The sequence below is a fragment of the Molothrus ater genome, chromosome 5 (assembly GCF_012460135.2).
Source record: "Molothrus ater isolate BHLD 08-10-18 breed brown headed cowbird chromosome 5, BPBGC_Mater_1.1, whole genome shotgun sequence".
Taxonomy (NCBI): domain Eukaryota; kingdom Metazoa; phylum Chordata; class Aves; order Passeriformes; family Icteridae; genus Molothrus; species Molothrus ater.
Window position 1 is genome coordinate 67,474,045 of NC_050482.2, and position 14,042 is coordinate 67,488,086.

A 14,042-nucleotide genomic window follows, 5' to 3' on the forward strand; every position below is an offset into this window, starting at 1 on the left:
ACTCTAACAAGTAATTTTGAGGGAGGAAGATTATGGGTAAATGGTTCTGATCCTACCTTTATATTAGTATAAATTCAGTGCATTTTAAACATGAGCCTCCAGATTTATACAATTCTTGGCAAGAAAAATCTAGCCCTTTATTTAAAAGGATTATCCCCTTCCAGCATTTTCCACTTTTTCATCCACTCACAGCCTCATATGGTTGTTTTTCTCATATCTCTCACTGGACATAAATGTCTTGGATTCCCCAGTTATTTTTTCTCTCTCTCCCTTATTTTTGTCTTCTTGTGACTGATCATCCCCTTTTCAATGAGTGCCTCTGACCAGCTGCTTCTCAGATTCTCCCTGCTCTGGTCTACTCAAATGTCACAAAACACACCAGCCCCCACATCCCCATCTGCTTTTTAAAGGTTTGTTATCATAAGCAGAGGTTTTTCTACTCACTGTTCTTTACTTTGCAAAACCCAAAGCAATCAAGAGAAACCACCACAATGTCAAAGGCTGAGAGAGGGGTTTAGGTCAGCCCTAGCTTCTGGCCTCCCAGGTGCTGTGCTGGGGCTTTCAGCTGCATTAACAAGCTTATTTTTATTCAGTCATGACTGAAATCATGGAGTGTGGGAACTATAGGGTAAGAATGCCCAGCCTAGTGCCCAAGGAGAATGCTGCAGGGAATGGGAAGTTCCCTGAGTGTTTGTTTACCTTGCTTGTGGCTAGTTTTTGTTCTGTGACGTGGTGAGATCAGGGACTTCAGCTGTTCCCTGGTCAAGGGACTACAGGCTAACAGAGTCTCAGCTCTTTCTATTCAAGGTACCATCACTTTCTTACACGAGCTCCAGCTTAAATCCATTGTCTTTATACCTCAGATTCTCAGTAAAGCTGCATTACCCTAACAGACAGAAACCCACTTCTAGTTTTGCACCCCAAGTATTTTGCTAGCCTGTCTGTACTAGACTATCTCCATACAACCATGTGCTTCAGTTTAAATGTGTCCTCCAAGGTGCATTAATTCGAGCAACCCTGTCTGCTTTGTCCTTGGCTGCATGTGGTTAAACAAGCTGGGTGCTCCAGGTTCCAATGCCAGACTTCCCTTTCCTCTCATCATCTGCCCATCCTGTCTGCTCCTGTCTCAGCCTGTACTTCTTTGACCAAAACTGTAACACAGACTACAGGAGAGGTCTCACAGGGCTTTGGGTGGGAGCATCACTGTATTTTCCACTGGGAACACCTCCCTAAGCACTAGAACAGCATTTGCTTTGTCCCCAGTGCACTGCACTGTGACTCACCATCATGCCACCATCACCTAATACAGAAGATCCCAGCACTTTTTTCCTGAACTTTCTCAGGATATGTTTACCACTATGTCTACCCAGCTGCCCTTCAGCAAGGTTCTCAGGACAGGTCTTGGCAGATAACAATGGTTCCCTGAATTTATGTGGACATCAGGGAGCAATGCAGCTTATATTGATGATCCACACTGAGGATCCTCACTGAGATTTGGCAAAACTGGCTCAACAGTTCCCAGAAGACAAGGACTGCCTCCAGTCCTGCTTGCTGTGCTCCCTGCCAGATCTCTGAGAGTTCCCAGCTTACAGAAGATTTCTATTATTAGCTGTCAAGCGTATGACCTTGTCTGTCGTACTACTGAAATTCATTCTGTTTCTGGCACTCCTGCCAAGGTCAAATAAGGCTTCCTCTACATATCCTGGTCCTTCCATGTACTAGCAATGCCTTCTAGTGTTGAATCACCAGGATACTCCTTCCCTCTCCCCAGCTATCTGAGTCAGGGTCTCAGGGTAATATTAGCAAAGGCCAATCCCATGGGTGACCATGGCGAGTGTAACAAGGAACATTTTGCTAGATTTTGATAGGTGATCTTGCTGCTGCTGTCTTCTCAGATTGACGTCTCCCTCCCTGTTACTTACAACTCCTCCTCACTTGATCTTCTCCAGTTTAACTAATTGTTTCTTATGTGGCATGTATCAATGCTTTACTGGAATACAGAGATGAGACCTTTGAAATTTCTTTTGCCTTCCACAAAAACAATAATCTGAAAGAAGGATGTTGGCTTGGCCTGGTGTTATCCAGAACTGATAAACTCATATTGCTTGACTCTCTTTCCCCCTAACTGCTTGGTAATTATATTTTCCTTGAAGTGCTCCTCTAAAGTGCTACACACATTGCAGAGGTCACACTTAAAAGTCTGAGCCTGACAAACTTATTTCTCATCCTTCTTTAATCCTAACTGCTGAATTTTCACTTTTGCAGACTGCATGGAGTCACCACTGTGTGCAGAGCTGAAAAAAGCCCTTTGCTGTGTGTGTTCCCACATGCCAGCTCTCCCAGGGTCAGAAAGCACCCAGGCCCAGCACTGTGAGTGCCCTAATCAGCTTGAGCTCCTTATTCACAGCACTCAGCTTGTTTCTTTCCCCAAGGATGATATTTCTGTCCTTATCAATAACTTGGGCACTGAGTCTTCTTTGGTTTTTGCTCAGACTATAGACTCCTTGATCCCAGCTTCACTCTTACTGACCAGAAGTGGCCGTGCTTATTTCTTTTTTTTTTTTATTCCCCAAATAGCTGAAGAATATTAAGCCATTTGTTTTAACCTCCTTTGCGAGGTCTAGCTCAGCTTGATGTGTAAGCAATCCTCACTTTATCCCTACAGTTCTGACCTCTAAGGGAGGGCAGGACTAGGCAAGGCAGCCTTCTTTTCTGTCTGCCTTTTTTCCATTCCACACAATCTCTCTGCAGAGCCAGCTTAAGCAGCTGCTTGTTGTCACAGACAGATGGAGGGCAAGAGAATCGGGATCCTCACAGGAACGGGGGCTTCACACTGTCCCCAAAAGCTGAACTGCTCCCTCCCCACACTCCAGACTTTGCACTGCTGCCTGTGAAGGCAGTGCCATGAGTCAACACCAGAACACCCTCCACACATTGGGCAGCAGAGTGTAGAGGTGCCATCTAACCAGAACTATTTGTGATCCTGTGAGTGGGGTTTGTGTGTCCCAGTGAGGGAAAGGAAGAAAAGGAAAAGGTCTTTTGAAGGGAAAGGGATGGCAGCCAGAGTCCCATTACAAAGCCTTATGATAGGGAGATCTGTGCCTTAGGTGAGAGGTAGGGCAGGAGAAAAAGAATTCAGGATGAGTTTGGTGGCTAAAAGAATGTATCTTATGAGGAGGCTGGAGCTGTACTCAGATCTGCTAAGATTCTGAGGTTCTCACCCTGCAAAACTTGTCTGCTTCTGCCTTGGTTGAATTTAAGCTACATCATCATACAAGACATTTCCTATAACCTTCTCTGCTGTGACATTTACCATCTTCATCCTCATATCTACAGAACTGCTCCTTTTTGGCACCTTCTCACATGGCTTTGCTCCTCTGCTGAACTATAGGTGCTAAGAGCTCAGGACATCAGATATACCTGTGCTAAGGCTACAGACAACAGCATTTTACCCTCTGCACTTTGCATAAAAGACATGGGGCGCTGGGAGGACAGGTGTGAGCAGGGTAATGAACTGGCCTTGCATTCACACGGATTTAGGTGGTGTCAGGGGTGCCAGTGCCACTTGCTTGGCAGCCTGTGGATCTTCACACAGCTTCAAATGAAGGTCCTGCACCATTCATTACCTTTACTTTGGCAGTCCCCCTAAATACCCATTGTCAGCCCCTGCACACAGGGTAAAACTCCATGGCCACAGGGATCAACCCTGCACCTACCTGGAAAACATCACAGACAGGAGGAAGTGCCAATTTGAACTCTGTGATTCTGAGTGTCTTGTCCCCAGTGAGATGGGAGCCCAGGGATCTCACAACACACTGCAGAGCAGCTCTTTATGTATGCAGATACACACATGCATGCACAAATCACCTCACACGTCATTTATCCACACATCCAATGCGCTCCCACGAGCACCCCTGGGTGGGGATACCGGGCCCTGCTGATGCTGGGTAGGCAGGAGTTAATGGAAGAGAGAGGCTGGGAAGGAAATTAAAAGCAAAAAAAAGTTGAAAGCCCAGCACATGATCCTTCTCCTATCACATCTGTGAATCCTGGAGCACAAGAGTAATTGTCTGCAATGAGTCAGACCAAAAGGCACAAGGTAATGGTTGCTATGGCAACCTGTGCACTGCTCTAATTCAGCTCGGAATTAAAATTATATCAAATAATTTGCAAGCAAAGGCAACATGGCAAAGGCGCTGGGTGCCAATCTAAAAAATCCAGCTATATGCAAGTCTCTCCTGAGTCAGTGTCAAGGGCTCTTTTCGCTCCAAGAGTGACAGCCATGGCAATCAGTGGAGCTGTAGAGGCAGCAGTGATGGATAACCTTAGGCAAGAAGATTTCTGCTACACACGGGCAAGAATGGGGTCCTGGGCTGGAGCTCCAGCCTGGAACAGGCGATACAGGGCTTGAGGATACCCTGGGACAGATGCCTCACCAGACCCTAAATGGGAAAACTCATTGCTCACAATTTTTTGTTGGGGTCCCACTGAGAAAATTCCCTGAAAGGGCTGGTGAGGGCAGGGCCTGGACACAGGAACCTACCCACAGGGTCTGTGCTGGGTGAAGCACTGCCTGAAAGGGCTGAGGAAGGCAGGGCTCACTCTCTTAGAGCTTTTTCCCTGGTAAGTGGTGCAGTGTAAAAAGTCAGGCACTCAGCAGAGACTACAAAGAAATATTTACTCTACAGAATTGGCTATTGTCTTCAGTTTTTCCCCAGACAAGGACTCCTCCCAAGGCAATAGACAATGTCTGCACACACAGGGGGGAGGCACGGTCCCCATGCTGAAGATCCCACAGCCTATGCAGACCGCACAAACACCATGGAAGAAAAGGAAATTGCTACGGTCTAGCCAGGGTGAGAAGAATGCCATGAAAGATGCCTCACATTACTTTTTTAGCATTCTTTTGAGGTCAAAATAGACTTATTTGTCCCTTTTGTCCCCAGTTACTATCTGTGCATGGAGACATCTAGCTGGAGTTCTGCAGGCAGATGTTGCTCTCTCTCCTGTTCACTGAGCTGGCTGGAGGATAATCAGCTCTGAAAAGGGAACCATGTGGCCCCAGCACTGATGCCAAACCCTGACGAAAGGCAAAGTTTGTAAGACCAGAGCCAGTGCAAAATAACGCAACCACCTCACTACTGTCTGGCTCATGGAACAGCTTGTGCGTGCCCTGGAAACACCCCAAAAAGCAGCCTGGGTGCTTACAGGTGTCCCCCAAGGCTCAGTGTGCAAGCAGAATGCAATGGGTGGCAGGCAGGCAGATGGGGGGGATGAAGAATGCAAGAGATGCTTGGCACCCTAACGTGTCACAGGGACACTGACATCTCAACCCTTAGGCCAGCCATGTGTACCCCCTGGTAACAGCCTCCAGACAGATGTGCTGAGAGGTGGAGAGCGCACAGCTGCTGGTGGCACTAAACCCAGCAGTATTTCTGCCATAGGAGTGTTCCTAACACTTCCCATGACTCATTTCCAGGGCACGGCCTGTTCAGATGGCTCTGATTTTGTTGGATCAAATGGATGCGTGAGAAACTGCTCGGGCTTTGGGGATTGCCAGAAGGGGCTGGCGTCAGGCAGAGACCAGACACAGCAGGTGATGGGCTAAAAATGAGTTGTCTTCCTTCTTTTTATCCATCATAAAGGCATGCCAGGGGGACCATGATTTCCATAAAGGCACCTGGTGATGCCTCAGGGACTCACAGAAGTCTCTGAACTGAGATAACTTTGGCACAACCTTCGGCACAAAAAGAGGGACAGCACTCCTTCTGAATGCTGCAGTACACATTCAAGAGATCAGCTATCCTCATATTTCAAATGGGTATCTTAATGCTGCTTTCTGAACCAGCCTAGTGAAATAATTTTAATTCTCCAGTTTATATGTAGCTATTTCCATGGAAAAGGTGCTTATGCTATTAGAGCTTATTTCCATGCATTTTAACAGCTTCTACTGGTGCTACTGTCACTTTCCAGAGAAAAGGTTGAAATGTTTTATCCATCCAAACAACAAACTGTAGGAATATGGAATTGTGTGCAGATTAGCTTGAAAAGATGCCACAGCAACAGTCCTGCTGAAAAAGCCACCTGCACCTCCTGTTCCTGCTTGCTGGTAGCAGACAGCAGGTAGCCAAAATTGGAGACCAAGGAAGAGATGGAGAGACATCAAGCTGGCCAGGAATTGCTCTTCAAATTAAGAGCTTCTATCAGACTGACAGAGGCTGGATTTTAAGCAGAGGTAAAATGGCAAAATTACTTACCATTACCTACTTTTCAGACTGATAGGTTTCAAATTCTTTTGAAAAAAAAAAATTTAATCTGCTCCTGCTGTGAGTACAGAGCTTTTCTGAAAATACTGGTCTTGATAACTCAGTGTCCCAAAATTCTGTCTTTAAAACAGAGACAACATTTCTCTTTGCCCCTGGTTTGAGCTTACCCAGAGATCTCCCCAAATACATCTCCATGAATTGCTGGTGTCATGAGATAATGATTTCACTGTGGTCCAATAACTGCTGGTAAGAGCAGCTACTTCCAATATCAACAGAGGAGAGAAGTGCTGTGTAAAATAAACTCGCATCTCCCAAGTGCCCATTTGGATTCTTTTTCTTGGGCACCATGTGCATGGCTCATTGTCTGTTTGCCATCCCTGCCACATGACAGCCATGGACCTGACCCTACCTGTCCCTGCTGGGACTGGCAGCCAGCTGACAGCCCCAGAAGCTGAACAGCCAGAAGGTCAGGCAATGAAAGAGACGTCATCCACAGCCCAAAGTGACAGCTGAACTCCTGCACAGATTCCAGCAGTTTCACTCAGGCTTTAAATCACAAAAAGCTTCTGTCAGGAACTCCATGTGATTTCTGCCTTGCAGCCTGAGGACCAGAAAGCCTCAGGCTACTGACTCAGGGGAGGGAGCAGATGACAGTGCTATCTGGGGCAGGACATGGCTTGGGGAGAATGCCATCCCCATTCCTTATTTCTCATTTCCAACGGAGTTAGTGTGCGTGAAAGGTACCGGACTGACATCCCAGGAGAACAGCTGCCTTCTAATTAATTATAATTAATCATCCAGGCATTACTTAATGTTTGCATAGTGCTTTGAAGTGCCAAAGCACAATATAGCAGGTAGATAATATTCATTCCAAGAAACAGGTATAGTCAAGCCAGCGTTGCCTGTGTGGCTTCCCACCAAAGAGACCACACCAACTCAGCTCACACAGGTGTACCCTGCCTTAGCTCCTCCAAGAAATCTGTGTGTACCCTGAACCCCTTGTGCACCTCTCCCAGGCCCATGGGGGAAGGACAGGATGGATGAAAAGGGGTGAGGATAGGGCAGGGCAAAGGACACTTCCTCTCCCTCCTGAATTTGGCCACCTCTCCACCTGGAGTGTGGAGTAGCATCTCTAATGGCAAGAGGAGCAGCTTGGACTCCCCCTCAAACCCATTCTGGGATTTCCCACTGAGCTAAGACAGACTGAAATGGGAGGAAGGAGGCCCTTGTGCTTCCCCCTCCATCCCTTCTCTCAGCCCTCCAGACTACAGCTCTCTAATTCCATCTGACTGCTCCCTCACTCCCTGACAGCAGCCAGGCTTGTGTCATCTTCCTGGACATTTGATTTTACCAGTTTGCCTTACTCTGCCCTGGCCATGGACTGCCATTCATCTGCCAGAAAAAAGGGGCCCAATGCTGCCTGTAACTGGCATTCTCCCCATGGGGGCACTGGGGGTGCTCCCTCCCCATGAGCATGGCTGTAAATCCTGCAGCTTAATTTTTCCCTGCATGCATAGTGAACATTTCAAAGTGCTTACAAATCCCCTCAAGCACCATCAAGTCAAACAAGTGACAGTAATGATCAGTGGCAGAATGACAGGCCAGTTCATACCACTTGTTCTTTTACAGGGGCACTTAAAAAGTCTCTGTTGTTCCCCTTTTACAGAACTGTAGCTGCATTTATTCAGAAACTACAAATCTTCACAGATATTTGGTTTTCTGGGAACCAGTGCTGGGTACCAAACTTCTGCTAGTATGACTAAATTACCATGGTCTCAATCCCAGTAAGGGCTGATGCCATCAGAATAACAATAACAACAATCTGCATCCCATTCTGCTTTGATTGCCTCTTGTGTGCCTCCACGCTCCCTCCCCTTCCTTCACCCATCTCCTGTACCCAGGATGGTGATGCAGCTCTGTCCAGCATCATTTCTGCTGCAGCCCCTCACAGTCCCCTAGAACCAGAATCTAGTCATTCAGGATAATTGTATTACTGTGAGGGGAAAGGAAGTGAGATTACTTACTCTCTAAGCTCAAGTGAAAAATAATGTTTCAATTGGTAGTGTGACCATGAGTTATCGCCCTTTTTTAAAAATGACTACTAGATGAAAGATTCAGATGATGAACCTTAGTCACTACTAGAAAAGCAAATGGTAATATTGCACTTTTCTCCTCCCTGAACACCCCCCACAAACATTAACTGACACCCAAGCCAGCACATGGAACCTACCTCAGCAAACCCTTGCACTCCTGCTGAAGTCAGTGGAGGCTACAGCTGGGGACATGAAGAACCTGGACCCTCTGGGTGATAGTGTTTGCCCTGATGCTATCCTTTAGCCCATCCATTCCATGGATCAGAGATGGGCTGTTTTCATCAAAGCATAAGAAACCAGGAGTGAAGAACACCCACCATGTGTGAGAGTAGCAGAAGATGCTTGTGGTCAGGTCACCTAATGTACCTGCTGGGGACAGGGACCGTGGTTTCTTTAAGGAACAAAAGCAATTGAAAATTCATTTCTCTGTCTTAGCTTCAGTGATTGCCAGCGAGAAAACTGGTTCTGCATCATTTCCAAAAATGACAGATTTTTCACCTTATTGTTATTGTTTTAAAATATGGTTTTGTTTCCCTATCCTTTGCTGTTTCCTCCACCCTCTGCAAAGGATCCTGCCCTTTCACAGCATGTCCACACAGACGGTATTCAGCGTAACTGAGTGGGTGGAAATCTCCACAGGGGTTGTGGAAAGTGCTGCTGACAGAAGAGAAATGGCTCTGTCAGGGCCAGATCCTCCTGCTACTTGTTCTTGCTCCAGTGCTTCCACTGAGAAGTTTCCTTCCTTGAATTTATGCTGAGAGCCAGATTGTCCTGGTTTCAGCTAGGGTAGAGTTAATTTCTTCTCAGTGGCTGTTAGAGTGCTGTGTTTTGAATTCATAATGAGAATGTTTTGGGTTTTTGCTAAGTGTTTATCCTAAGTCAAGGGCTTTTTGCCTTGTCTCATGCTCTGCCAGTGAGGAGCTGAACAAAGGAAACTGAAAGGGACCATAGCTTGGACAGGTGACCTGAACTGACCAAAGGGACATTCTATACCATAGAACATCATGCCCACTACAGAAATGGGAGGGAGTTACCCAGAAGAGGGACCAGTCTGGGTTTGGGAAGAGAGGTCTGGCATGGATCAGTGGGTGGTGAGCAATTGCATCTTGCATTGCTTGTTTTTCCCTAATATTATTATTATTATTAACATCATCATCATTTACCATTGTATTTTACTTAATTTTCAATTATTAAACTATTCTTATCTCAAACTGAAAGCTTTACTTTGATTCTCCTCCCCAGTCCACCAGGGTGGAGGGGTGAGTGGCTGTGTGGTGCTTAATTTCCAGCTGGGCTTGAACCACAGAACAGATGAACTGCTTATGTGCCTCTGCTCTAACCCACAGGTCAGGAAAGGCAAGGAAAAAGATCATGAAAAACAAGCTTCTTTAAAAAAAAAGTTATTTTCTCCTCTCAAAATAATACTTAGAAAAATGTTTCAGTGCTGTACAGAGGCCCTTGGTGCTGTTTCAATGCTCTTTCATTTTCTGCTGGGTACAACAGTGTCAGCTGGTATCAGTTTTGGGAGCAGTTTCTATCATCCAAGCACCTATTAATGTGAACTTGCTGAAACCATCTCTGTTCACAGGTGCCTCTGGGCAGACTTCATAATAATTTTCTGGCTTTGAGCATAAGAGTGAAATGTTCTGTTTCATAACACTTCCTTCACCGTGTAAGTACACGGTGTAAGTACACATTTCTCAATGCCCAGGTGATAACTAAGGAGTATCACTGTCAGCTAGAACTTACTGAAATCCTGGAAACTAAGGAATGCTTCATCAGATGAAATTAATTTGCTATAGTTTCACTGACTAGTAGTATTGAAGAACATTCCCTGTCTCCTACCCAACCTGGGCAAATGCAATGGCAGACTGTGATCTGAAGGTATCTGCTGTATGGCCTCCTGCCTATCTGCTTCTCTCTACGGGTGGCCCTGTAACAAAGCTGTTGTTTGGTGTGGTGTCCATTCTGTCAGTCATTCCTTCCACCATGTAAGGCTCCATTAGCACTAACCATTCCTTCCCAAGAAGCTCTGCATCACAGCATATACTAACAACTCCATTACCTGTTCCATCAGCCTCTTCCTTAAGTCACTGTTTGCAGGTCTAAAACAATTTCCATGGAGCCACATCTTCTCTTACCCCAGTACTCCTATGCTGAGTGGTTAAGTTGGATATGGTGCCAGGGTTACTCATAATGGTTTGTTTTGGTAAATGCCTGCTCTGTTTTGCTTCTAAGTTCAATGCACTTCCATAAAGGCTGAAGCAATAAGTACAGAAAATGATAAATCTTCAAAAGCTTTGGGGTTCTGTTGGAAATAATGTGCTACATGAATTTTCCAAAAGGAGATTCAGTCTAGTGAAGGTCTGCAAAAATGAGTTTAAAGCTCAGATCAGCAATAAGTTTGGCAATCTATAGTTCTGAATTGAAGTTCTAGCAACATGCCTATTCCACCAGAAGTTATTTTTCATTTGAGATAACAACAGGTATGCACAAATATGAAGCTGTTCCAAAGCCAAAAGTGTTTCCTGCAATGTTTTAAACCTGCACAGACTTCCCAACCGACTCCTGCTCCAGAGAAAGAGTCTCAATCCACAAATTCACCAGCACTGGAGATGGGAAGCTTCCATTCAAGCAGCCCATTTTCCTTTCAGAAGCCTATCAGCCATTCAGTGCCTGCTCCATTATTCTCTGTTGAGCCTAGCTCTCAATACCACAAGCTATTGTGGCTCCTGTCACTTCCCTTGAATGACAAGCTAACAGCTCTCAGCTCCCACACCCAATGCAAGATGCAGCCATTTCATTCAAGATAAAAAGAGAAACCAGAATGTCCTACCTGCAGCAATTCCCATCTTCCCATCCACAGACACAGACACGGCCGTGCTCACTGTCACCACTTTTGGCAGGCCACCCCCCTCTGTCAAGACACAAATACCGCAGGCTTGGTTAGCTCACCCCCAGAGAGGAATAAAATGCAGCAAAACCAGCTTGCCCCCACATTTTCCCATCCAGGACAGTTTGTACATATTCCTCAACTCTGAAACATCCCAGAATTTTGAGGGCTGCATCTTTCAAGACACAAAAGCAGCCTAATGGGCTATGAGCAGATTTTATTTTTCTCTTCTTTATGGCTCATAATAAAAGTGGCATCCTCAACATAAAGGAAATGTCCAAGGCTGGATGGGGGGGATTTGAGCAACCTGGGCTCAGGGAAGACATCCCTGCCTACAGCAAGGGGTGTGGAACTAAGAGACCTTTAAGGTCCCTTTCAGCCCAAAATGTTCCATGATTCTGTGATAAAATGTGGAGGACTGGCCTCCTTGATTTTGAGCATGTAGAGATTCTCTTAGGCCAGAGAGCTGTTCTGCTCAATGCACCATCTAAACCCTGTAGACAGAGGAGAAGCAGGACAGGTAATTCTGACAACACCTGCACACCAAAGGCCGGGCTTATGTCGAAGTCTTACCCAAGCCAGGCCAGCACTACAAACTGCAGACACAGCAGCTTCCAGAGCACACTCCATTTTAGAAACAAAGCCTTCTGGGACTTTGTTGCCTAAACTCTCTGATGCCCCAGGGTCTCCCAGTTATCCTTGAGCTGCTGCTTTAAGCATCCTGTAGGTCCTGTGACACATCTGCCAGCCCTGTGCAGATCTCTGAGCTCCCATGGGGCATTTAAAATCATATGGCTGGCTAGGCTCAAGCAACTGAACTCCATCTCTCCTTGTCAGGGCAGTTGTTCCAGCCTGCAATTTTCCATGTGGCAGATTCCATTTCTATATATTTTTTAAGTGATTAGATTAGCTTCAGCTGGGGCACCTCTTTGGGAACTGCCAGGGGACAGTTTAAAGGCCAGTCTGATTGATGTAGTCTGCACCTGGTTCCCTCCTTGCATGCTCTATGGAAATCTCTTCCTTAGACAGATGGGTCAGGGATTCTTTCCTTCCCCACAACTCCAGCATTTGTTACTGCTTTCCATGTCTGCCTTCATCATTATAGGTGTGTCCAGAGCACAACTCAGTGCCTACCACAGTTTAGGCCTCACTATTATGCTCTCACTATTTTTATTTTTTAATCAAAGCCAGATTAACCTGCTCAAGTGTGTCAAAAGCAGTAAAACCTTTGTGAATTAAACACTCAGCTCACACACCTTGAGCACAATCCTGCCTTTATGGTTGTCCTGGGTTGGCTATATCATGCTTGTATCCCCAGCTGTCTGTTCTGTATATGCTGGATAATAGGTTTTGCACCTTTGAGACTGGTTCCAAGGGGAAAAGGGGGGAGAAAAGAAGCGTGGAGTTTGGGGGACTGCACTCACTCCTCCACATTCCTGCTCCTGGACTGTGTTGCTGCAGCATGGACAGACAGCAGGACAGAGCTCTCCTTTGCTTTTAGTTAGTTTTTAGCTAGCTGAGGCAGAGAAGTTCCCTGCACTGTGGTTTTTGTTTCTCCTGGCCCTGTTTAACCCTGCTCTGCACAGAACACCCAGCAGAGCACCGGCAGCTCCAGCTGTGGGCACCGGGCCGGGCCTGGGCCGAGGCATTTCCAGCACTGGAGGGACTGATCAGAGACTGAGTGAGCTGAGCTACTGCCCACCAAGGGACTTGCTGAGTTTGTCAGCTCTTTGGAGCAGCAAGAGATTTTACTGTTTATTATTGGTGTTTTTTTTTTGTTGTTTTTGTTGTTTTTTTTTTGTTTGTTTGTTTTTTTTTTGTTGGTTTTTTTTTTTTGGTTGGGTTTTTTTTTTTTTTTTTGTGCTGATGAATCCTTCACCTGTTAAATTAAAATTTGACTGTTTTTTCCACTTTTCTCCAAGGAAATCTTTTTTTTTCTGGAACCGGTTGTGGGAGGAGCCACTTGAATTTTCTTTCTAGAGGAAATCCCTTTAGAGGTTTTCTCCCAAATTTGCCCTAAACCAGGACAATGGTGAACCTCAAATGGCTTATTTGAGGATGGGAAAAAGAAGCAAAATATACTTAGGGTCTCTAGGAAAAAAATCCCACCTAACACATGAAAAATCTGGGTTGCAAGAACAGTGCTACTTGACATGCAGAGGCTTCCCTGCTGTCCTTTTATTCCTGAGACTTCTGGACACTGGAAGGAGGTGCTGTGCATAAATGATTCTGATGACCTGCAGTCACCTCCTGCTGGTTTCCTCCCCAACAGAGAGCTGTTGGGGGTTTTCCTTCTTAGGTGATTAGAAGCCCATCTGCCATGAAAACCTCCTGCCACAGCAGGGGACTTGTGGAAAACATGAAAAGAGGACTTCAGCATCTGATTTAATAAGAAACTGGGTGGCCTATTTTGGCTAAAATGTGGGACAGCCCTGCTTCATCAGATGTCAAGGAAGGGCCTGGACTCTGCTTTATAGTAAACCACTGTCTCAGAAACACTGGGAATTATTTCCTGGCCCTTCCCAGGCAGTCTCTCTGAGCCCAGCTGCTCATCCCTAAACACTAATAATCTCCTTTACAATTTAGGGCACAAGGTCTTCAGGGCCAAGTGCTACTTCTTACAAGGTGCCTGCAGGCACCAGGTTTCCAGGTGAGTGGGGTTCTGGACTTGATTTAAGCTTCTGACCCATGGCCATGTAACACAAAGAACAGTGCCAGCTCCTTGTCTTCAGTCTTTATCCAAAACTAGCTGTGACTTCTAAGAAAGACACAGCAAGCCACAACCGCAGT

At 45.9% G+C, this 14,042-nt stretch overlaps 1 protein-coding gene across 1 annotated transcript in view; it reads right to left on the reverse strand.

Annotated features, from left to right (window-relative positions):
• Window positions 1-14,042, reverse strand: part of CACNA2D4 (calcium voltage-gated channel auxiliary subunit alpha2delta 4) — a 120,031-nt gene that overhangs the window by 53,711 nt on the left and 52,278 nt on the right. The window contains exon 27 of the mRNA XM_054514822.1: window positions 11,196-11,279. Within this exon, the coding sequence (XP_054370797.1) occupies window positions 11,196-11,279 (84 nt within the window). The remainder of the gene's footprint in view (window positions 1-11,195; window positions 11,280-14,042) is intronic.